Raw genomic sequence first — 24,589 nt, 5'->3', positions numbered from 1 at the left:
AATCCCCAGAAAGGCTGCCATCGCCGCCTCCACCCCACCCTTAACAGTTCCCCGCTGTTCCTGCCATTGCTTCATTTGAATCATTTCTTGGATGTCTCCTGCTCAACTGTTTTGATTTTTTTGAACAAAAAAAGAACTCTGGTATGATACAGCTCCTCGCTTCCCCCCCCACCCACACCCTGCTCTCCAGCCGCTCGCTTCCCACTTTCCTCTCTCTCCCCACTCTCCGGCCTCTGGCTCCCTGCTCCCCCGCCTGTCCTGCTCTCCAGCCGCTTGCTTCCCACCACCCACCACCCACCACTCTCTGGCAGCTCGCACCCCACCTCCCGCCACCCACTACCCCCCCCAACCGGCCACTCGCTCCCTGCTTGCACTGCCATCCCGCTCTCCGGCCGCTTGCTCCCCGCTTGCCCCCCATGCCCAACTCACTCTCCGGCTGCTCATTTTCTACTTCCCTCCCCCGCTGGCTGGTGAGCGGGGCTGTAGGGGGAAGCGTGGAGCGAGCGGCCGGAAAGCGGGGTGGCATGGGATGGTGGGGAAGCAGGGAGCAAGCAGCCGGTGAGCGAGGAGAAAGTGTTGAGGCCTGGAGCGAGTGGCCGAGGGGTGAGAACAGCCAGTGGGGTGGGAGAGAGTAGCTGAGTGGGGGGAAGCGAGTACTTGATGACGTTTTCCCGTGCATGCGCCAATTAGTTCTGGCAAGTGGAAAGCTGCACATGCGCAGCATCTCACTGAGCGCAGGAGACCATTTGTGCATGTGCGCAGCTTGAAGCATTCCGATGATGTAAGCGGGCCGCTGCGTTGTCAGGAGTCACTTTGATAATGAACTGCCCTCAAGGTGTATGCCTGTAATTGACTGCTTTGCTAAAGCAACTACAAGTTGACTTGTGAAGAACTACTGCAGGTTTTCAATTCACTAATTGGCAATGCAATAATTCACCCTTTTATTAACTATATTGCTTCGAAATAAGGTTACATAAAGTTTTATAATGAACTGAAACAAATAATTGTCTGAAGTTTACACATTAGTTCAGATCATTAGTTCTGTCAACATAACAGGCAGCAATTTACTGATACCTTATGTATCAGTAATAGTAATAGTATTACTAATAGTGCACGTACAGAACACATCATTACAATTTTCACACAATGATGGGAGGAGTGACTCACCATTACTTATGTCACGCCAAAAGCTCTTGCATCCCTCCACGCTGCACCGTGAACCTCACCAAAACAGTGAAAATTCGATTTTCATAACTTCTCTCCACAACAAAATCAATTGTAATTCCCAATTTACCACATTAATGCTCCTTTACTCGCCATTACCACTTAGGCTGAATCAGATTGGCACAAACAGCCAGTCAGTGGCATGAAGATCATTTTGCAGTTTTGCATTACAACAAATTTCAAACACACTCATTCACAAAATTTTGAAGACTTTTGAAACTGACCAGCTTGAACACAAGGAAATGTTATGTGGGTGCAACTACAATGGTTTACAATGCAGTAACAAATGGAAAGGAATGATTTATTTACATTAGGGGTAATGATGGAAGTGATTTGTTTCTTGGTAGGGTCAGGGTGTGTTTTAAAAATACTGCTGATCTGATCGCTTCTTTTGCTACACTGCACTGTTGCCCATGCCCCATCTCTAAATCTGGAGCCTGCAAGTGAGCTGAACATTTGGGCCAAATCACTGCCAAAATCTTCATTACCATGGGATCACAAGAACAAGTAAGCACTGTAACAGAGATGAGAGGCAGTGACACAATGGTAATGTCACCAGACTAGCAATCCAGAGGCCCAGGCTAATGCTCTGGGGACATGGGTTCAGATCCTACCACAGCAGATGGTGAAATTTGAATTCAATTAATAAAATCTAGAATGAAAAGCTAGTCTAATGGTGACCATAAAACCACTGTCAATTGTTGTAAAAACCCATCTGGTTCCTTACCTGGTCTGGCCTACATGTGACTCCAGACCCACAGCAATGTGGCTGACTCTTAAATGCCCTCTGAAATGGCTGAGCAAGCCGCCCAGTTGCATCAAACCACGTCGAAGACTAAGAAAAGAAATGAAACCTGACGGACCACCCGGCATCGACCTAGGCACTGGAAACAACAACGGCAAACCCAGCCCTGTCGACCCTGCAAAGTCCTCCTTACTAACATCTGGGGGCTTGTGCCAAAATTAGGAGAGCTGTCCCACAGGCCAGTCAAGCAACAGCCTGACATGGTCTGTAAGGTATGATTCCGTGAGCATGACTATATCCCAGACACCACCATCACCATCCCTGAGGTGGCAGGACAGTGGTATACAGTCGGGAGGCAGTTGCCCTGGGAGTTCACAACATTGATTCTGGACCCCGTGAAGTCTCATGGTATCAGGTCAAACATGGGCAAGGAAACCTCCTGCAGATTACCACCTGCCGCCCTCCCTCGGCTGATGAATCAGCGCTTCTCTATGTTCAACACCAATTGGAAGAAGCACTGAGGGTGGCAAGGGCACAGAACGTACTCTGGGTGGGGGACTTCAATATCCATCACCAAGAGTGGCTCAGTAGCACCACTACTGACCGAGGTGGTCGAGTTCTAAAGGACATAGCTGCTCGACTGGGTCTGTGGCAGGTAGTGAGGAAACCAACAAGAGGGAAAAACGTACTTCACCTCATCCTCATCAATCTACCTACTGCAGATGCATCTATCCATGACAGTATTGGTAGAACTTACCACGGCACAGTCCTTGTGGAGACGAAGTCCCATCTTGACATTGAGGATACCCTCCATCGTAATGTGTGACACTACCACCGTGTTAAATGATTTTGAACAGATCTAGCAGCTCAAAACTGGGCATCCATTAGGCGTTGTTGACCATCAGCAGCAGAATTGTATTCAACCACAATCTGTAACCTCACGACCCGGCATATCCCACACTCTATCATTACCATCGAGCCGGGGGATCAACCCTGGTTCAATAAAGTGTGCAAGAGGGCATGCCAGGAGCAGCACCAGGCATACCTAAAAACGAGGTGTCAGCCTGGTGAAGCTACAACACAGAACGACTGGCATGCCAAACAGCGTACACAGCATGCGATAGACAGGGCTAAGCAATCCCACAACCAACAGATCAGATCTAAGCTCTGCAGTCCTGCCACATCCAGTCGTGAATGGTGGTGGACAATTAAATAACTGAAAGGAGGAGGACCCACAAATATCCCCATCCTCAATGATGGAAAAGTCTAGCACCTCAGTGCAAAAGACAAGGCTGAAGCATTTGCATGCATCTTCAGCCAGAAGTGCCGAGTTGATGATCCATCTCGGCCTCCTCCTGACGTCCCCAGCATCACAGATGCCAGTCTTCAGCCAATTCGATTCATTCCGCATCATATCAAGAAACGACTGAAGGCACTGGATACTACAAAGGCTATGGGCCCTGACAACATTCCGGCAATAGTATTGAAGACCTGTGCTCCAGAACTTACCGCGCCCCTAGCTAAGCTGTTCCAGTACAGCTACAACACTGGCATCTACCCGGCAATGTGGAAAATTGCCCAGCTATGTCCTGTACACAAAAAGCAGGACAAATCCAACCCGGTCAATTACCACCCCATCAGTCGACTCTTGATCATCAGTAAAGTGAAAGAAGGTGTTGTCGACAGTGCTATCAAGCTGCAGTTGCTTAGCAATAACCTGCTCAGTGACACTCAGTTTGGGTTCCACCAGCGCCACTCAGCTCCTGACCTCATTACAGCCTTGGTACAAATATGGACAAAGGGGCTGAACTCAAGAGGTGAGGTGACAGTAACTGGCCTTGACATCAAGGCAGCATTTGACAGAGTATGGCATCAAGGAGCCCTGACACAACTGCAGTCAATGGGAATTAGGGCGAAAATCTCCGTTGGTTGGAGTCGTACCTAGCGCAAAGGAAGATGGTTGTAGCAGATGGAGGTCAATCATCTCAGTTCCAGGGCATCAGTGCAGAAATTCCTCAGGTTAGTGTCCTCGGCCCAACCATCTTCAGCTGCTTCATCAATGACGTTCCTTCAATCATAAGGTCAGAAGTGGGGATGTTCACTGATGATTGCACTATGTTCAGCACCATTCGCAACTCCTCAGATACTGAAGCTGTCCGTGTAGAAATGCAGCAAGACGTGGACAATATCCAGGCTTGAGCTGATAAGTGGCAAATAACATTCGCGCCACACAAGTGCCAGGCCATGACCACCTCCAACAAGAGAGAATCTAACCATCTCCTCTTGACATTTGATGGCACTATGATTGCTGCATCCCCCACTATCTACATTCTGGGGGTTACCATTGATCAGAAACTGAACTGGAGTAGCCATATAAATACCGTGGCTACAAGAGCAGGTCAGAGGCTAGAAATCCTGCAGCGATTAACTCACCTCCTAACTCCCTAAAGACTGTCCACCATCTACAAGGCACAAGTCAGGAGTGTGTTAAAATACTCTCCACTTGCCTGGATGGGTGCAGGTCCAACAACACTCAAGAAGCTCGACACCATCCAAGACAAAGCAGTCCGCTTGATTGGCACCCCATCTACAAACATTCACTCTCTCTACCACCAACGCACAGTGGCAGCAGTGTGTACCATCTACAAGATGCAATGCAGCAAGGAACCAAGGCTCCTTCAACAGCACCTTCCAAACCCGCGAGCTCTACCACCTAGAAGGACAAGGGCAGCAAATGCTTGGGAACATCACCACCAGCAAGTTCCCCTCCAATCCTGATTTGGAGTTATATCGTCATTCCTTCACTGTCGCTGGGTCAAAATCCTGGAACTCCCTTCCTAACAGCACTGTGGGTGTACCTACCCAACATGGACTGCAGCGGTTCAAGAAGGCAGCTCACCAGCACTTCTCATGAGCAATTAGGGATGGGCAACATATGCTAGCCTAGCCAGCGACACCCACATCCCCATAAACAAATAAAAACATTTTTTTAAAAAATGAAGTGCTCTTAACAACCAGTTTTATTTTCTTAGCCTCCCAACTGAAGGACAACATTTCCCATTTTGACCCATCAGAAATAGTATGAAGCCAGCTGCACTCGAATCCTCATCAGCAAGAATAGCATGTGAAGCATCACTGAAAATTATTAGCTTCATATTCTTTGGGAGACCTAAGGATGGGAACTTCAGTACACATTTCTCCAGATTTAGTTTTTTCAACGCTTTATTTGCCCTTAAAATATTTTCAACTTTTGGATGCTTCATCATCGTGCTCAACTCCAGCACATCAAAACTAGCATCAGGCCTAGTCTGAGAGCACAACCAGTTTAATTGACCAATCAAGCTTCGCAATAGATCATCATCTTTCTGCGATCACCTAACACAATTAACCGGGATGGGAGTAACACTCTCGAAATAAGATTGTTGATTTAACGTTATTCCAGACTTAATCTGCTTAATATCTAAACCAATATATTTAAAGGTCCCACAAGCCTGACTCCCAATCCTAAATTCTGCCCTAAACTTAATAACATATTTTTCAAATTCCGCAGTACCACCCCACAAGAAATCATCAACGTGCATCATGAAGGTGCCTGAAAGGTTCCCTTTATGATACCAATAAAACATGGCAGGCTCTGCTTTTAGTTGAACACAACCAATTTTCAATAAAACAGATCTCAACAAGAAATACCACACCCTGGAAACATCAGTAAGGCCATAGAAGCATTTGTTCAGTTTCCATAATTTTCCTCCTGCATCTGCTGCCTCTTTAGGTGGTTTCAGGTACACTTCTCTGAAAAGTATCACCCTGCAGAAATGCAACTTTTGTCAATGGATCTACACTCCCATGAACATGTGGCCAAAAAGATTTTCAAGTTTACTTTTCCAGCTATGGGAGAGTCCACTCTAACATCAGTATCAGCTCTTCAAAACCCCTTGCAACTAGCCTAAATTTAGCTTTATAAGTTCCATCAGGAAGGACTTTTTCAGTACAAATCCATCTTTGTGACAAGACTGGCTGTCCCGTATCTGGTACCTCAGAATAAACTCCAAACTCTCTAATTCCTTATGTTTTGCTTCTCTTATTAGTCTATCCTCAAGCTTATTGGCGGCCACTAAAACTTCACGGTCATGAGGGCTTCTGCTTCTAGTTCTATTCCGAGACTGCTCTCTAGCCTTCGTTCTATTGTGGAATCTGTTCAAACTACGGCCTCGATTAGCATTTTGATGTCTTTCGGAACTACTGCTAGAAGATCTCCCTCGCACATTATCGGAGGCTCTTTCTCCAGTACGTGATTGCTTCCTTATGCAAGAACATAAGGACATACGAATTGGGAGCAGGGGTAAGCCACCTGGCCCTTCGAGCCTGCTCCGCCATTCAATAAGTTCATGGCTGAACTGATTACTCCACATTTCCACCTACCCCCCCGATAAACTTCCACCCCCTTACTTATCAAGAATCTATCTAACTCTGCCTCAAAAATATTCAAAGACTCTGCTTCCACTGCCTTTTGAGGACGAGAATTCCAAAGACTTATGACGCTCTGTGAGAAAATATTTCTCCTCATCATAACAAAATTATGAGGGGCATTGATAGGTTAGATAGGAAGAAACTTTTTCCCTTAGCGGAGGGGGTCAATAACTAGAGGGCATAGATTTAAGGTAAGGGGCAGGAGGTTTAGAGGGGATTTGAGGAAAACAAATTTCACCCAGAGGGTGGTTGGAATCTGGAACGCACTGCCTGAAGAGGTGGTAGAGGCAGGAACCCTCACAACATTTAAGAAGTATTTAGATGAGCACTTGAAACACCATAGCATACAAGGGTACGGACCAAGTACTGGAAAATGGGATTAGAATAGTTGGGTGCTTGATGGTCGGCATGAACACAATGGGCCGAAGGGCCTATTTCTGTGCTGTATAACTCTATGACTCTGTCTTAAATGGGCGACCCCTTATTTTTAAACAGTGACCCCTGGTTCTAGATTCTCCCACAAGGGAGAATCCTTTCTGCATCCACCCTGTCAAGACCCCTCAGGATCTTATATGTTTCAATCAAGTCGCCTCTTACTCTTCTTAATTCCAGTGGATACAATCCTAGCCTGTCCAAATTTTCCTAATATAGCCCGCCCATTCCAAGTATCAGTCTAGTAAACCTACTCTGTACTGCCTCCAACGCATTTACATCCTTCCTTAAATAAGGAGACCAGTACTGTACACAGTACTCCAGATGTGGTCTCACCAATGCCCTGTACAGCTGAAGCATAACCTCCCTACTTTTGTATTCAGTTCCCCTCACGATAAACAATAACATTCTCTTAGCTTTCCTAATTAGTGCTATACCTGCATACTAACCTTTTTGAGATTCATGCACTAGGACACCCAGAATCCTCTGCATCTCAGAGCTCTGCAATCTCTCACCATTTAGATAATATGCTTCTTTTTCATTCTCCCTGCCAAAGTGAACAATTTCACACTTTCCTACATTATACTCCGTTTGCCAGGTCTTTGCCCATTCACTTAACCTATCTATATCCCTTTGTAGCCTTGTTATGTCCTCTTCACAGGTTACTTTCCTACGTATCTTTGCGTTACTTCTAGACCCACTATTAGAGCTTGCACTGCACTTTCTTATCCTCCACTCTTTCACCCCATTCTGCCAGTCCATGGACCTTGCTTCTTGGCCATCATCTTGAACATTTAACCAATATTTAAATTTGCCTGTAGATTTTCCTGCACATCCCACAATTGTTGCATCTCTCCATTTATTAAACTCCTCTGGAATATATGTCACCCGACTACCTACTCGGGGCAATTGGCCTTTGGATGCGATAGCTCTTTCCTGAGCATCATCATCGGTCACATCACTATCCAACGTCTGATCTACCATATGCTGTGCCTCAGGACCTTCATCACAAAACACATGAGTATTTGAGGTATAAGGTACCTCCTTTCCCTCTATCAGCTGCTCAGATTCTGAGATTTTGTAATCAAAACCCCGATCAATCATGAGGAATGAACCTTAACAGTTTGATTTCCATGCTTGATAATTGCTGTCTTACCATCACAGCCAATTACCTTACCAGGGCCCTTCCATACCTATGGCCCGCTCTTTTATAATACACCAAATCTCCTGAACTAAATTCTTCCTCAGATGGCCTTATACAATGCCTCAGAGTTCTGCAAATTTTCTCAGAGACCTCAGCCTTGATGAGAGCCCGTCTCCCTGCATGTAAAAGCGTTCAAATGTGTCGAAAAAATTGAACTAATTGTGGTATTTTCTAGAGCAGGAGGACTGTCGCACAGCACAAAGGCAATTTGGGATTCCACCCATTGACCAGTTGATAGCGACTATATCCTCCAACCATGTGAAGCGAATTCTTCGCATGAACCACCCATGCCAGGGCAGTTGTCAACTTGCAGTTTGGCTGGTCAGCTAAGATTTTATTTAACATTTCATAAACCACAGCGTGATTCCTTTCACAAAGCCCATTTCTGAAAGAACTTTCAGCTGTAGTATTCATAACCATAATGTTCATGTTTTCACACAAATCTGTGAACTCGGTCATTGGCAAATTCCCTTCCATTATCAGTCAGGAACTTAACTGGTGCCCCAAGTCCAGTCCTGATCATTTCTCCGTAGTTTTGTCTATAATCCCCCTTTTGTCCTTGCTACGTATTATTGTAGAAAGACTAAATCTTGTTGCTAGGTCTATAAAATGTCGAATGACAATACTCTGGTCTTTGTCCCATACCTTTAAATCCATGGCAACTACCTCATTAAAGTCACATGCCAATGGAAGGCTGACAATAGGACATGATGGTGTCCTCTGATACTTTTTACAGATTTCACGTTTTTCACTAATCTCTTCTATTATCCTCGTATACTCTTCATCAATCACACCTGTATCCTTTAGCAGGGTTTTTAATCTCTGACAAGAAGGGTGAGCAAATTGTCTGTGTAACTTTAAGACAATTTGCCTTTTATCTCTCTGATTTGTAACACCTGATGCCATTAATATTTCTCCAACACTCTGACTAGAAACATCAGGTTTTGTTAAGGGGATACAATCATGCCCTGACTGAGTAAACTGCAAATTCACTGACTTCCCGAAAACAATTGCTTTATCATGCTCCATATCAAGTTTCATTTGTGCCTTTTTCATTGAAGGCTTACTGAACAGTAAAGGTATCTCACTAGAGACACTACATCAGTATTGATAAAGTGGTTAACCCCAGCTATTTTATATGGAATTATTACTCTGCTCAGTGACTTCAATGCGCTGTCATCATCAAACCTAAAGTGGGCAGTATTTTTATACTCCTTAACCTTGCGTCGATCCTCACCACTGAGTGAGTCCAGTTAACACTGTAACCAATCAGGTCCACATACTGCCGATGTGCAAGCATTATCCAAAACAGCACAGTTGAATGAATCCGCAACTAACACATTCATCACATGACTAAAACTCCTTGTGACTAATGCAATTTGTTCAGATCCATCAGTATCCTCCTCTTCTGCCTCAGAATTCTCTGTGTTGTGTTTTATTTCAAAGACTCTGCCCCTCCGCTTAGGGCAGTTCATTGCATAATGATACTTTGAGTCACATCTGAAGCACCTATTAACCTGTTCCTTGGGGATTCCTGGGATTCATGCGCATATGATTGCTGTTCCAAGTCTGTCTTCCACTGTAATGGTCAGAATTTGCTAAAGGTGCTTTCATCCTCATTCCTCCTGTCTTTAATTCTTCCATTGTACTTAGGGTCTGCTTCAAGTACCTGGATTATTTTTAAATCTAGTAAACATTGAGTCCTCCATTCCTTGTGTTACCACAGAATGCCCTGCTTGTTCTACCAGGGCTGCAGGAAATGACTGTTTCCCCAGGAATTTCTTTAAGGCCGCAGACATCTGATCTAACAGGGAGTCTCTGTCGAAGAACCAAACCCAGTTAGAACCAGGAGCCTGATAATAAGCGACGCCCTTGCAATTTAAAAGCTAGCACTGAACAGGGATCTCCGAATTGAATTTCCTCAATCTTCTATACAGTTTGTTAAAGTCAATGATATATTTCTCCATTGAATAACCATCTGTTTTCTGAAAGCTATCAAAGTCTGACCATGCCTCATACGCAATCATTAGGTCATCTTTCTTGTAAATTTCAGCCAAGAATTCTAACAGAAGATCTAACCCTTCATCAGTATCCAGCTGGCGAGCATCCAGTTCACAAAACATTTAACTTCTGACTTTACTTTTGGTAGGAAGTGACAATACCAAGGCTACACCTTGTTTCCTCATTGGTAGAGATGTAGCCCGTGTCCACATATCCACTTCATTCTTCCAATGGTTATATGTTCAGACTCTGAGAACATCGGAGGATAATCGTACACTGACAATTTACACTTGCTTTCTACCATATTTTAGTTCTCTATCCAAAAAAAAAAATCCTCATTTCCAACCTTCAGCTTTAAGCAACCATCCTCTGCTACCATGTTAAACTCCAGAAAGCTTATTATGGAAGGATAATGCTGGAGCCTATATATCCTGAGTTTCACATTTATTGTGTAGAATAAAAGGATTACAAACATGTAGCTCCTCATTCAGACCCTCCACCAGTCTCATTAAAAATCTCCTTATAAGTGCTCAAGTAAGACCCCAATTAACACCCTTCACCTGCATATATTCAAACCATTGATACACAATTAACAGATTAACAACCACCTGCAAGTTCCCCTCCACGTCACACACCATCCTGACTTGGAATTATATCGCCGTTCCTTCACTGTCGCTGTGTCAAAATCTTGGAACTCCGTTCCTATTAGCACTGTTGGTGTACATACACCCCAAAGACTGCAGAAGTTCAAGAAGGCAGCCGACCACCACCTTATCCAGGGCAATTAGGGATACATAATAAATGCTGACACCCACATACTCTTCACTGTACATATTAAAAACATCAAGGGATATGGGGATAGTGCAGGAAAATGGCACTGAACTAGATGATCAGCCATGGTCTCACTGAATGATGGAGCAGGCACGACTGGCTGAATGGCCTACTCCTGCTCCCATTTCTTCTGTTAAGCTCTTATGTAACTTTATTTATGAAAAATGAGAAAATGCTTTGGTCTTGGAATTATATAGGTATTAGGAAAACAAGAGATGCAACTGTAGACAAAACTAACCACTGCAAACCACACAGAAATGACACACATCCTTCTCCTGCTGAAATAGGCAAACAATGAGTGAGAACAAAGTGATCTGGGGCCATATCTCTTATACCCATGACAACACATAGCCCTCACACAGCGATCGTGAGCAAGCAGTGGTGAAGAAACAATGTCCTTGTGATTTTTCCTCAATTACTGATAGAGCTATATATATATAAATATATAATATGAGAGAGAACGAATGACACAATAACACTACTTTTAAAACAATACTGAGCAGAATTCTTAAACATACTTGACAAGAAACTTCATCAAATTACCCTGTTGTTAATGCAGAATAATACAATACTCTCACAAAGGAAACCTAAAAACGCCTACCTGTGAGTAGGTTGAAATAGCAGTGCACCCACTGGTCGGTGTCTATGTTATAACAGTCAATTTGACGAACTAGAATCCGATCATTGTTGTAGTCCAAGTCATTTCCTCCAAGGACGTAAAGCTTTCTGTTGACAGCTGCCATAACATGATAGACTCGCCGCTGTAACATTGGACTGCGGCTGATCCACTTATTCTGTGAGTCAGAAAGATTAAAAAAATTAGAGGGTTTCAAAATAATTTCTTTAGTCACTTGCAGTTCATCCTGTCCAATTGCTCTCCATTAGGCAGGGTCTACAAGAGGCCGGGTTTTAACTACAACAGGCAGGTGACAGGCAGAGTATACTTCCCCGTTGTTGCCGACGCGAGGTTGGAGCCATTTTGAGGCCCAGAGCTCATTTACATGCCAGCTGCTGAGCTAAGTGGGCATCCTGCTGCAGCTCGTTGGTTGTGGAAGGGTGGGAAATTGCCTGGCGCCTACACAGGTCACCGTCTCGGTTGGACGGGGGCGGTGGGGGTTGTTGGGGAACAAGATAATTAGAGGGACACCTTGGATGGGCTGGCACAAGGCCAGAGTTTTTACGCGAGCCCAGGACGAGCTGCAACATAAAAGTTCAAAGCAGCTATAGCCTCACCAGCCAGTGGAACTAGTCTCCAAATCTGACTTTAAGGGAGTGCAGAGTTTGTTGATGGCTTCCTTTAGGAATCTTTGTTGGCACTGGCAGATTTCATCAACAAATCGAAGAAAGAGATCAGGGCCCTATAATAAAATTATGTCAGCATAAGGACATGTCTGAATGGTATATTTAAGGTTCCACATAAATGTCTTGCATGCTTCCTCTGATCGTTCTCCCCCTCCATAATTTGCAAATACAGAGGGCTATTCATAATAAGATTTATAGCTGGGCACTAAAACACTCTCCAGCTCGACTAATAGTCACTGACAAAAGTTGCAGTACAGTTTTAAGAAGCTTTTAGGATGTTTCAATTACTTCCTTTATTCAGTAAGCCCAGAACTGATACAGCAATAACAGCAATGTAACTTTAACAACAACTAAAAGAACAGGCCTTCCTGGCAGCGTCCATGTTATATAGGGGCTCAGTCTATCTGGAGCTGCTCCTGCCTCCTCATCATATTAGAGAGAGGACCATCATTAATGGGAAATTATAGGTTGCAATAATGCTTTGTTCAGATTGCAATTTCACATGTTATAAACATCAGGAACATAGTCCTCAGGCCCTCATGTTGAATAATACGGAGACACCCAGGGCTTAATGCATACTGGTTGCCTGTTATTGCATTATTGGCTCACTTGCAAGCTGATTGCAGTAAATTGGTCAAGCAAATTTTGAATAATAAGGCTTGAACTTAGACAGGTTGTGAGAGCAAATGTGTTCAATGACTCACTGAATCAGTATTAAAAATATAATGGCCTTTAAATTCGATAGTGCCCGAAAATGAGTATGCAAGGGACAGGCATGCACTGCACATGTCAGCTTAACTCGATCCCTGGCAACACATTAAATTCGATCTGGGACCTCATTCTAACGAGTCAGGTGTTTGGAATGGGGCAGACAAGCCAGAAATTGGGCACTTGTGACACCACTTAAAGACAGCCAGCACTTCTTGAAGGATAGGTGCACGAAGCTGCAGAAGAAAGGAAACAGTTCTCAACAGAGACCTTGGATACCTGCTGCGGATCTAGCATAGTGTGCCCCGCCAAGTTCTCCAATGATGCTCTGGAGGCCATGATCAAGGCAGTGACATCCTGATACCACCCTTTGGCGAAGAAAGTCCTCCAGGCAACTGCACCACCAGTGGGAAGAAATCATGGAGAAGCTCAAAGACAGGGTTCTTAGCAACCTGCACAAAGCCACATTATAGAAAGAAGTTCAATTACCTCAGCAGAGTTGTCAGGGTTAGAATAGTGCACTCTTACTCTCTGCTCACTCCTCCACCACCTCCAGCCTCAAAAACTTTCAAACTCCTCATCCCCCACTTCCCATCATACTCCAACAATCACTGCACCACACTTCACTACACCTCCTTCTCCTAAAATTCACGCTCTCATCACTATGACAACCCTCACTTCCCACATACCTCATCATACAACCTGCATATTATTAGTCCATGACTGACACATTCACTGAACAACTCACAAGGCTGTCATTAACACAATTCCACTCTTTGCTGCAGGAGAAGACTGCACAGCTCCAGTCAGGAGATAGCCACCGCACACCATCAACATTCTATGTTAGCAATCTGTCGAGATTGTAATTATGCTGAAGTTTTTACTATTCATCAATGATAAAAAGGCCTCCAAGTGTGTGTCCTTGGTCCTCCAAATACACACCATAATCCTTTGCAATTTGATGTGTAAGATCTGACAGCATTGGGATCTTCATTGGTCCTAGTCCACCTTGTTTCCTTGGCGTATTTATCCATGCCAAGTGTGTAAACTGAGAGTCAACAGAACAAGCCACTACTTCGGTATTAATAGATCTGAACTCCTCAATTCTGTCACCAAAGGCTATTATCTCAGTGGGACAAACAAATGTGAAATCAAATCCTCAAAGAAAACCTGATCATTCTGGGCAGGGGCTGAGTCATGGCTGCAGTGACTGACATCGTTAGAGGAGATGTCATTCCTCACACCTAATTTGCTGTTATCATTCTTACTTCTAGCCCACCCAATACACTCTGCATGAGAAACTGCAGATGCTCGGATTTCTGTGAGCAACACCTGCTCTTTCCTGTCTTGCTTGCCGCTCCCCCTCCTCTTCCAGCTCCAAAGGCAGTCCTACGAGACCAACCGTGACTGCAGTCAAACTGCTTTGAAAGAAACAAAAAAAAAGCGAAGCCAGCAAAACCTTTTTCTTAGTAGTCAAAATTAAGTTTCCAGAGTTAGACAAAAAGCCAAAAAATGCTCAGACATCCACCAGCAGCCTGAAATGATAAACCAGCAACTAACCTGCAAGTAGATGTGTCCTTTAAACAGTATGCCAGAAGGGTCCTTCCTGCCTGTTAGCATCAGGACTTGCTCAGCAAGTTTATCACTTGGAGAGTCAGGCACTGGGGCAGTCCAATATCAGAAATATGTCCTACAACATGTGTAGGATCCTTATTTAAATATTTTATTCGGTCACTTTAACAGTTCTGTCATGCCTACGGAGAAGTCAATACGACAGGTGGTGCAGTTCAGGCTCATTATTAGTGCTTACACGCTGCTTACCAGATTGGGTGCTTGGATGATGATTTTGGGCCTGACCAATGAGCGTAGCACCATCGAATTTCTAGGCCACTATTTGTCCTGAATGAACTAATTTCTGCTATGAGTTTAGACCAACAGTACACTTCCTAATGAATGGCTACAAACAACATCTGTTTGCTGTAGAAGGCTTCCTATGTTTTTCAATTAGATCTTCTTTAGCAGCGAAGTCTGGCAGGTGAGCTCCTGATCACCAGAAGGAACAGAGACTAGGGAATTGAAGAATCATTCCAAATCAACTGACAAGCCAACGCTAATCAATATAGAAGAAGGGGGTCACTGCCTGTTAGCAGGTATCTGTGTGCTCTTTGGCAGATGGCAGCTATTACCACACTTGTCCTGAAAAAGAAACAAACTCAAATACCAAATGATAGTGTTATTGGAATTCAAAGCAATACCCTTCCAGCTGTGACTTCTGTTAGTCACTGTATCCAAACAATATGCCACATGAATGTTAAAAAGCTAGTGTACGTGTAAACATGAAACAGACCTGATTAGAAAAACATTCACTCTTTGAACAGTACAATAACACTTTTTTTTAAAAAAGCACATCTGTAAATAATGGATTGATTTTCTTGCAGGTCTAATCAATGTGCATAATATGCAAGTGTTTGTGTATGGTACTTTGTTCTGTTTGGATTTTGAACAAAAGTCAGCATTAAAATATAATTGAAGATGTATTTATATAGATATTAAAAAAAACAACTTTGTTGGAAGGATTCTCCTTAATTCCACTGAAGTACAGAGAAGAGGCTATGGCCTTGGTCTCAATAGGCTTTGTAATGTACTCATTATTTAATCTGGTCAAGTCACCTATTCAAAATGAAACCACATTGGTATATGTACACAATTCCGACTGAAACATTTCAGTACTTAAGGGATGAGTTTTTGTTTCTGACTATTTTTGATGCAACGTAAGGGCAAATTTAGTGAGGCTGCACTCCTGGAGCAAAGCTACGCTGGAAGGGAGAGCCAGCTGGACATAAGGTTAGAACACTATAACCTCTATTCTCCAAACTGCATTCCCATCTAGTGAGACTCCACTTTGGAAGCACAGTTTTTGACAAATGGCTTTATCATGTCTAATGAATTACATTTTCCACAAATAGAAGCAATCATTAGGTTAGCAACCAACAAGCCAAAATTCCAGTGGGAGTGGATCAGCAGGATGAGTGTATTTGTCCCGGTGCTTTTTGTGTTTCTGGCACATCTGAGTGGACATTCTCAGGCTTTCCAATGTTTCCTCACCACACATTGGGTGCACTGAGGCCAGGGTAGGGAGCCAGAATTTCCCAAGTAATTTAAAGCCGTATCTGCAATTCTTCTTGTTTGTCAAATTGTTCAGTTCTGCTTATTTTGCTATGCGATGCAGAGATGAATCAGAAGTCTGACGATTTAATGGGGTTGGAAGGACAACTCCTTTTACTGACTGACCCCTGCAGGTCAATCTGAGGGACGAGACAGAATGGAAGTATTCCGCTTTGCACATGATGGGCACACTTCTTAGTAAACTGAAGTAAGTGCTGTCTAGGAAGAGATGGCCAAGCAACTGACTACAGTTTCTGCAATAAAGAAGTCATCTCCTCAGGAGAATACTTGTCACCATATGCAAAATAAACATTTTCAGTTATCGCAGATGAATTTCATGCTACAAGACATTTTGGAATAAGGTCTATTTTTGGACAGTTTCAGGCATAGTTATTGTGTGGTGAAATTACAAAACTTTATGCTAGGAATGATTTCCATTATTCACAAAGGAGGCTACCCCTCAGTAAAGGCCTGCTCAGGTCACGAAAAAAAAACCCGACCCGAACCTGACAGAACCACATCAGACATGAGCCCGACCCGGCCCGAGTCCCTCCATTTTTTCCCACGCCCAATCCAACCTGAGCCCAACCCGACCTTGCGACTCCGAATCTGCAGGAAGCTGCAGCATGAACGTGATGACGTCATAGAGACGCTCACTCGCTCACTGCGCAGACTCAGAGTTTCCTTCTTTGATGTCCTGGACACCCAGCTCAGGTAGATCTTTTACTTTTAACACTTCTTACTGTGTGTGTCCGGCCCGACCCGGACCCGAGCCCAAAAGCCGGACCTGGAAAAGCAGCCCGACCTGAACCCAACACGTCGTCGGTTCCCATCGGGTTCGGGTCAGGTAGCAGACCTTGACCCCTCACTGATTGGACAATGAAGGTTCTACCACATGGGCACGAGGGTGAAAATAAAACAAGAAACAGTGAATAAGCTACATTTGTGGTTACTAGCAATAACTTTGTATGCTTACTTGCCTGATATGTGATGTATTAATGCTAAGGATGCTTAAGTGTCTTTTTAGAATATTCCATAGAAGCCACAGAAAACCAGAACAAAGCTGAAATGTATGTAACAAAGTTGACAGCATTTGTGAAGATTCTTTGATTGTGAGTAATTAATGTCAAATATCAATGGTTTGAATAGATCTACTTGTAGCTAACTGCCACATATTTGTGAATTTCTGGCAAGCAATTAAACCCAGGCCACTGAAAGACCTCTATACTCTATAAGATAACTCCATTAGAAGTTATTGCTAGCTCATTTTCTTTTCCATTGTATAAAATGTATAGTTTACAGTGTGTGATTACCAACATCAAGACTAATACACTGAAGTTTCACTACAATACACAGAGTTAATAGTGATTCCTACCTGACTTGGATCATACACCATAAGTCTGTTCTGGTACTGAGCAGTGTTGGTCACTCCACCTACCATAAAAAAAATAGTAATTCTAGCTGAGTGATGATTGGACAAGCATTTCAACATGCTGTTAATTTTCATTCCATTTCTTTATACATAACCTCCATGCCTCCACCCCCATACTCTCAATGCACAGATGTGATCGACTGACTAGAATTGTTGGAGTGCCAATTGCTGTTATTCTATGGATATATTGACTTATGCTGAGTTACAGACTTTCCTACAGTATTGCCCTCAAGTGGCCTTTCCTTACACGCAAGTCTACATGGTGACTGTAAGCAGGCTTTTCCAGCATGGAGAAGATTCATCACAAGTGAGCCCAATTTTATCCTTACCCAATATCCACACACTTCCCAGCAGGGGTCAGGGGCACCGTGACCAGCAAGGGCCAGGGGCACAGTGACCAGCAGGGTCTGCAACTTCTTTCTCCCTGTAAACCTTAGGCTAACTGAAGCACGTGTATCATTGACCTGTACTGTACCCGGCAGGAAGATCTCTGATAGCCTCGCGCTACTCAGGGATACGATCGCCTACGTACGGGACAGGAGGGTGGACACCTGCCTCATCAGCCTGGACCAGGAGAAGGCTTTTGACAGGATATCGCACACCTACATGATGGACGTGCTTTCCAAAATGGGGTTTGGGGAGGGAATCTGCAATTGGATCCAACTGCTCTACACAAACATCAGTAGCGCAGTGTCAATCAACGGGTGGGAATCTGAAAGTTTCCCGATCAAATCTGGAGTCAGACAGGGCTGTCCTCTGTCCCCGGTCTTGTTTGTTTGCTGTATTGAACCCTTTGCTGAGTCTATTAGGAAGGATGCGAGCATAAGTGGGGTGACAATCCCAGGCAGCGGAGGCACTCAGGTCAAAACCTCCCTGTACATGGATGACGTCGCCGTCTTCTGCTCGGATCCGCTGTCCGTGCGCAGACTGATGAGCATCTGCGACCAGTTCGAACTGGCCTCGGGAGCCAAAGTTAACCACGGCAAGAGCGAGGCCATGTTCTTTGGGAACTGGGCTGACCGATCCTTTGTCCCCTTCACCGTCAGGTCAGATTACCTGAAGGTGCTGGGGATATGGTTCGGAAGGGCCGGGGCGTGCACCAAAACATGGGAGGAGCGAGTATCCAAGGTACGACAAAAGTTGGGCATGTGGGGGCAGCGATCTCTCTCCATTGTGGGTAAGAACCTGGTCATCAGGTGCGAGGCGCTCACGTTGTTGCTCTACGTGGCGCAGGTCTGGCCCATACCCCACTCCTGCGCCGTGGCAGTCACCCGAGCCATTTTCCCCTTCGTCTGGGGATCTAAAATGGACCGGGTCCGGAGGGACACGATGTTCAAATCTCTGGACATGGGCGGGAAAAATGTACCCAACGTGGCCCTCATCCTGATGACCACCTTCGTGTGCGGCTGCATCAAGCTATGTGTAGATCCCCAGTACGCAAACCCCAAGTGTCACTACGTGCTGAGGTTCTATCTGTCCCCAATGTTGCGAAGGATGGGCCTGGTCACATTGCCGCGGAACGCTCCGTGCAGTTGGGCGGCGCCGTACCACCTATCCTTCGTGGAGCAGTTTCTGCGGAAAAACACCTTTGACCACCGGTCCATCAGGCAGTGGTCTGCACGGAATGTCCTCAAGGCCCTACGGGAAAAGGAAACGGTGGATCCTGTCGGATGGTTCCCCGAGCAGACCGTCAAAGTCATTTGGCGGAATGCCTCATCACCAGAACTTTCAAACAAGCACCAAGACGTAGCTTGGCTGGTGGTGAGAAGGGCCCTCCCCGTCAGATCCTTCATGCACACCCGAAGTCTCGCCCCCTCCGCACAGTGCCCCCGCGTTGGCTGTGGTGGGGAAGAGACGGTCGCCCACCTCCTCCTGGAATGTGCCTTTGCAAAGCAGGTGTGGAAAGAGATGCAGTGGTTTTTGTCAAGGTTCATCCCAAGCAGCTCTGTAACACAGGAGTCTGTGCTCTACGGGCTGTTCCCAGGGACGCACACCGAGACAAACATCAACTGCTGCTGGAGGGCTATCAATTCGGTGAAAGACGCCCTTTGGTCTGCCCGAAACTTGCTGGTCTTCCAGCGCAAAGAGTTGTCCACCACCGAATGTTGCAGACTGGCACATTCCAAGGTCCAGGACTACGTGCTGAGGGACGCACTAAAGCTTGGGGCAGCCGCAGCAAAGGCTCAATGGGGAAAGACCACAGTGTAAGGTTCCCCCACCAAGCTGGACTGAGGGGCTGGAACCATGGGAAGCCCCTCGAACTGTATCGTTAATATTCTCAATTGCTGTAAATGTAAAACTGTAATTGACATGACAATTGTGAAACGGAAGGGTTGGGAAGAAACTCATGACATTATTGAAAGAAACTGATCTCTTTTGCAATGTTTGTATTTTTTCGTGCTGTTTGGAAACTGGTTGGCAATGTAATTTTTACAGATTTTTATGAATAAAGTATATTTTGGAAATAAAAAAAAAAAATCATTGCCTTTTCTGAGATCTGTTAACTTGTAAACAGAATAGGAATCAAACCAGGAGCTTTTCTGATCTCTAACGCTCTTCCTTATTGGGCAATCCTTCTTCACACTTCTTAATGCCATCTCATTATATTTTTAGTCAACACATATTAGCAAATGTGAATGACTAATCTTCTTAAAATGCAATATTACAGGAAAACCAAGAAAAATGATATAATGCTAATTTGATGTTAAAATTCCTTTCACCTTTAGTAGGAGGTGGAGCTCAATAAAGAACAAAAAAGACTAAAATGATGTAACTTAACTGTACTTCCATGATGTTTAGTGACATTATAAATGTGCATCAGATTAAGGTTTCAATGACACTAAACTTTAGATTTAATTTTTACTTGTGTGATATGCAATTTGTTTAACTTATTGTGAAACCCATTTCCAGTGCACTTAGGGCATTCAACATGATCTGAAGGAGATTGAAAGCACTTCAGTTTTATAAGAGCATAACAAAACATGAATTGAGAAACAACTTCCAGGCATCAAACAGGCTTCTCCTACAATGTACAATCTATTTGACCATGGATCCCACCCATCCTACTAAATCTCCTGATGGACAGTTCAGTGTAAATAAATACTCCTGATCCCTAGAATAAAGCAAACTCCTGAATCTACATGCACACCTTCACTGTTCAATCCTGGCCTTCACTGACACCAGATATCCAGCACCCAATGTGCAATGTGTTCAAGTGAGTCGATATCTATCTGGGGAAACCTCCAATTCCATTTCCAATCATCCATGTTAATCGACAAATGTTTTTTCCCCCTCGGGTACTGAGTTTCACATATCCATTGTTCCGAGATGTTAAAAAAAAATTTCCTCATAAATTCTTCTAGACTTGAGGCTTGTTACTTCCTAGGCAATAGCCTAGTTGAAGTTACTCGCTTACATTTAAATCACTCATGCCTCTCAGCATTTTAAAGGCACAGATCATATTTCACTCAATCATTTCTTTTTCAACTAAAACAAGCTCTTCAAATATCTTCTTGCAATTTCAAGCCCTAAGTCCTAGAGGTGTATTTATGCTCTTTTGATCTATTTCTAAGATATTAATGTCCTAAAGTACAATGGCCAGAACTGCACACAGTCTATCAATCCATCTATTTAAACATCTCCCAGAGCCTTACTTAACTGTTGTCATATTTAAGTAATGCTTATATAATCAACATTTGTAAATTGCAAACATTTATAATAACACTTTGCAATGTCAACAGTTGCCTGCCATGGTGCAATTGCAGACTCTAGCCATTAAGTGGCATTATGAAATCATTTTTCATTTTGGCCAGGTTGAATTTGTTGTACTTTTTGTGGTCAGGCCATACATGGACAAATTTCCACACAGTTGGATAGATCCCACAGTTTTCTAGCTGTGCTGGAACAGCTTGGCTCGAGGTGCAGCTGATTCTGGAGTACAGTTTTTCAGCACTACAGCTGGATGCTAGCTGGATAAGTTTATGGAAGCTCATTACTAATATAGCCTACAGTTCATAGGCTTTAGCTCGCGCTTATATGTACCTTAGGGATCTGGGTTTGGATCTGGTTCTGGTCTGCCCACCCCCCGACCGAGAGTGTGTGGACAAACAGAAACTCTAGTGTGGATTTCTCACTAACTTGGTCGGGGGCTTCTTAAGCATGGTCATGAGTTTCCCTGCTTTAAGCTAACCAAAACTGCATTTCTTTATTTTGTTTTACACACATTCTAAGACTTGTTTAAAAAAGCAGCGAATAAATATTTGGAGGAGACTTTTCAAATAGGTAACCCCATAGAATATATTACTGTAATTTACAACTTCTACAAAGGTGAACACACCTGTACTTATTTCTGTAATTAAATTCCTTTCACGTATGTACTTTATGTTCATGCTCATCTATCAGTAAGGGATTCTGAAGATTTGCATACAGATTTGATTGTACTAAAACAGATATTAAATTAGAGTGTCCTTATTGTTTAATTTGCTTAAAACTGGGGTGCATTTTCCTGTTGGAGTTCTCAAAAGTCATCAAGCTGATTTCTCTGCTGTTAGGTTATGCTACCCCATGCTGGGACATCATTCTTTGCAATCAAAGCCCTCGATAGATTCTAGGGCTCACCTATTGAGTGTATCACGCAGATTAACACTTCATTCTATCTGCTTCCCAGGGGTCTAATCAGCACGCTAAGGTTTCGGAAATGCTGCAACCATAATTAAATCGCCTGATGCTGTTAAGGATGATTCTACAGCTTTTTGTTTCAGTCCTGACAGAGAGTTTCTACCATAGACCTTTCTTTTCTCTTTGCAGCTGCTAATGGGCCTGCTTTATATTTTCAGAATTTTGTGTTCGATTTCAGCTTTTTATCTTGTGCAGTTTGTTTTCATTTTATTGCTTTGTCTTTCTTGTTCTAAAACATAATTTTTCTTTTCAAATTGGAAACAGCTGTTGGTGACTAAAAAGATAGCTGCATGATTTTTTTTTTTAATGTAACTTCTATGCAACCTGCCTCAGCACTGGTCAACAGTGGGTGAAATTAATTCACTAGGGCTGAAACCAGCCAATTCTTCAGCCCTGGAAGGTTGGGAATTGGTTGAAGATCAGTCATTGCAGGCTTTTTCTGCGAGAAATGAGGGGCTAGTTGGCATTATGTGGTTCATGGCTCCATGGTGCATGTTACTACCGGGCATTAGAGGTATGGAAGGAGACAGATATACTATTAGGAAATTCGACGATCAAGGCAGAAATAGGCAGCACGTCTATAGGCTTGACTTGAAGTCCAGATGGTCTGTCATTTGCCTGATGCCAGGGTGAAGGACATCAAGTAGGGCATGGAAAGAATTTTGGGCAGTATGAGTTGAACAGCCATTGGGCACAGCTAATGTGGGAACTAACAACACTGGTAGGACTAAAGAAGGATGCTGCACAACTTAACCGTCATGATGGATCAGATCTTACCACCATCTGGACAGCAACAAGTACAGGAGGAGGAGGAGAGACAGTGACCACTAGTGCTGCTATCTTTCTGAGCTGTCAGAGGCAAGATGATCAAGGACTGGTTTAACTAATTCATCCCTTCCATTCACCAACTCTTCCACAATCCTTACCACTGTTCTTATAACCACTATCCAATTGCCTTTCTTCATTCTGAACACTTCGCTACAAAGCCACATACCCAAATCCAGATCAAATAAACTTATCAAATCAATCGTATCAGCATTGACAAAAAAAAGACTAACCACCCTTGTGCAAGTGCTTAGTGCCTGCCTTGTGTGCTTGTTTTCCTATCCCAGTGTGTCACAAAGCGCTTCCCCTGTAGTTACAGGTTAGGAAGTTGAAAGCTGTTAGCTTCCATTGCGGGCACAGCAGATTGCCTTGGAGGACGACTGAAACAGCTCTGAGCCTTAACAGCGCAGCTGTAGACTGCAGTATCTCGGCCTGGGGTCTGAGCAGGTTAGCTCAGCTGGCTGAGTGGCACAAGCAAGAGCATTAGCAGGGTGTATGGTGGGGGAGAAAAACTGATGTAATCCTGAGACAGGATCACAAACACCTCTCCTATAGAGCCACTTAGCACTCTTCAGGTTCTGCTAGAGTGCTGGAGTGATGGAATGTCCTGGATGCTCCTTTCAACAGTGGACCCCAAAGTCAAGATGGCAGCCATCCCAGTTTCCATGCCAGCAGTATGAGCTGCTGTAGTAGGCATCCGGGCTTTCATGGCTGCAGTTTTTGCTGGAGGAAGAGGAGGAGCAAAGCGACAGGGATGTTGCTGGGGGTCCAAGATATAGCACATGGACTGTTCACACTTGCCTTTACCTTCACTACTGAGCATTCAGGCCAAGGAGAACATTCCTGCAGTTAAATTGAGAGCCATGTATGAGGAAGCGATGTTATCCTTCTCCTGGGAGGCGATATCAGACGTGTAACACCTGTTCCAAGAGAATCTGCTTCCAACCTCCGGTGCTCAATGCTGAAATAAAGTACACTGTAGCTTCAAAAAAGGTCGATTGCCTTGTTTGTAAAAACAGACATCTTTATCACCTTTTTCATCCAGAAGCTGCAGGATAGGGATATGGGGTTTGCAGTGATTGCAGAATTCCACAAAATTCATAGGTTGCACACATATAGCCCAGCTTATTCCTGACCACAATGCTGTAGCATCATGAATTTCAAAAATTTCTACTCAAAGCGCAATTATCTGTGACCATCTGCAACAATACCTGCCAGTCACTGCCCACTTTCTGACAGCTTCCATGATACATTCATGTTATGCCTGTTATCCATTCCCCAATGTTTGACCCTGAAAAGTGAGCAAAGGTTCAGCTCTTTGGTATCCACTGCAGGCCTGGCTTGACCTCCATGGCAATATCCATTGAACACAGGTAAAATGAAATCACACTTCTACAAGATGCATGGGGAGGGGGGAGGGTGTGGTGGCCAAAACATTTGCCATAAGGTGGGTTTTAAAAGGTTGTCTTAAAGGAATAAAAAGAGAGTTGGAAAGGTGGATGCATATTTCAGAGTGTGGACCTCAGCTCACGCACAGCTTAAACATTAGGAAGAGAATTTTAAATTTGAGGTA

At 44.0% G+C, this 24,589-nt stretch overlaps 1 protein-coding gene across 1 annotated transcript in view; it reads right to left on the bottom strand.

The window, feature by feature from the left end:
* klhl32 (kelch-like family member 32) overlaps window positions 1–24,589 on the bottom strand; it is a 321,468-nt gene that overhangs the window by 65,077 nt on the left and 231,802 nt on the right. The window contains exons 7-8 of the mRNA XM_068018683.1: window positions 17,458–17,516; window positions 11,509–11,701 (exon numbers count right to left, since the gene is read on the bottom strand). Coding sequence (XP_067874784.1) covers window positions 11,509–11,701; window positions 17,458–17,516 — 252 coding nt within the window. The remainder of the gene's footprint in view (window positions 1–11,508; window positions 11,702–17,457; window positions 17,517–24,589) is intronic.

This window comes from Heterodontus francisci, chromosome 3, assembly GCF_036365525.1.
Source record: "Heterodontus francisci isolate sHetFra1 chromosome 3, sHetFra1.hap1, whole genome shotgun sequence".
Lineage (NCBI taxonomy): Eukaryota > Metazoa > Chordata > Chondrichthyes > Heterodontiformes > Heterodontidae > Heterodontus > Heterodontus francisci.
This window is presented reverse-complemented; position numbering and strand designations above follow the sequence as displayed.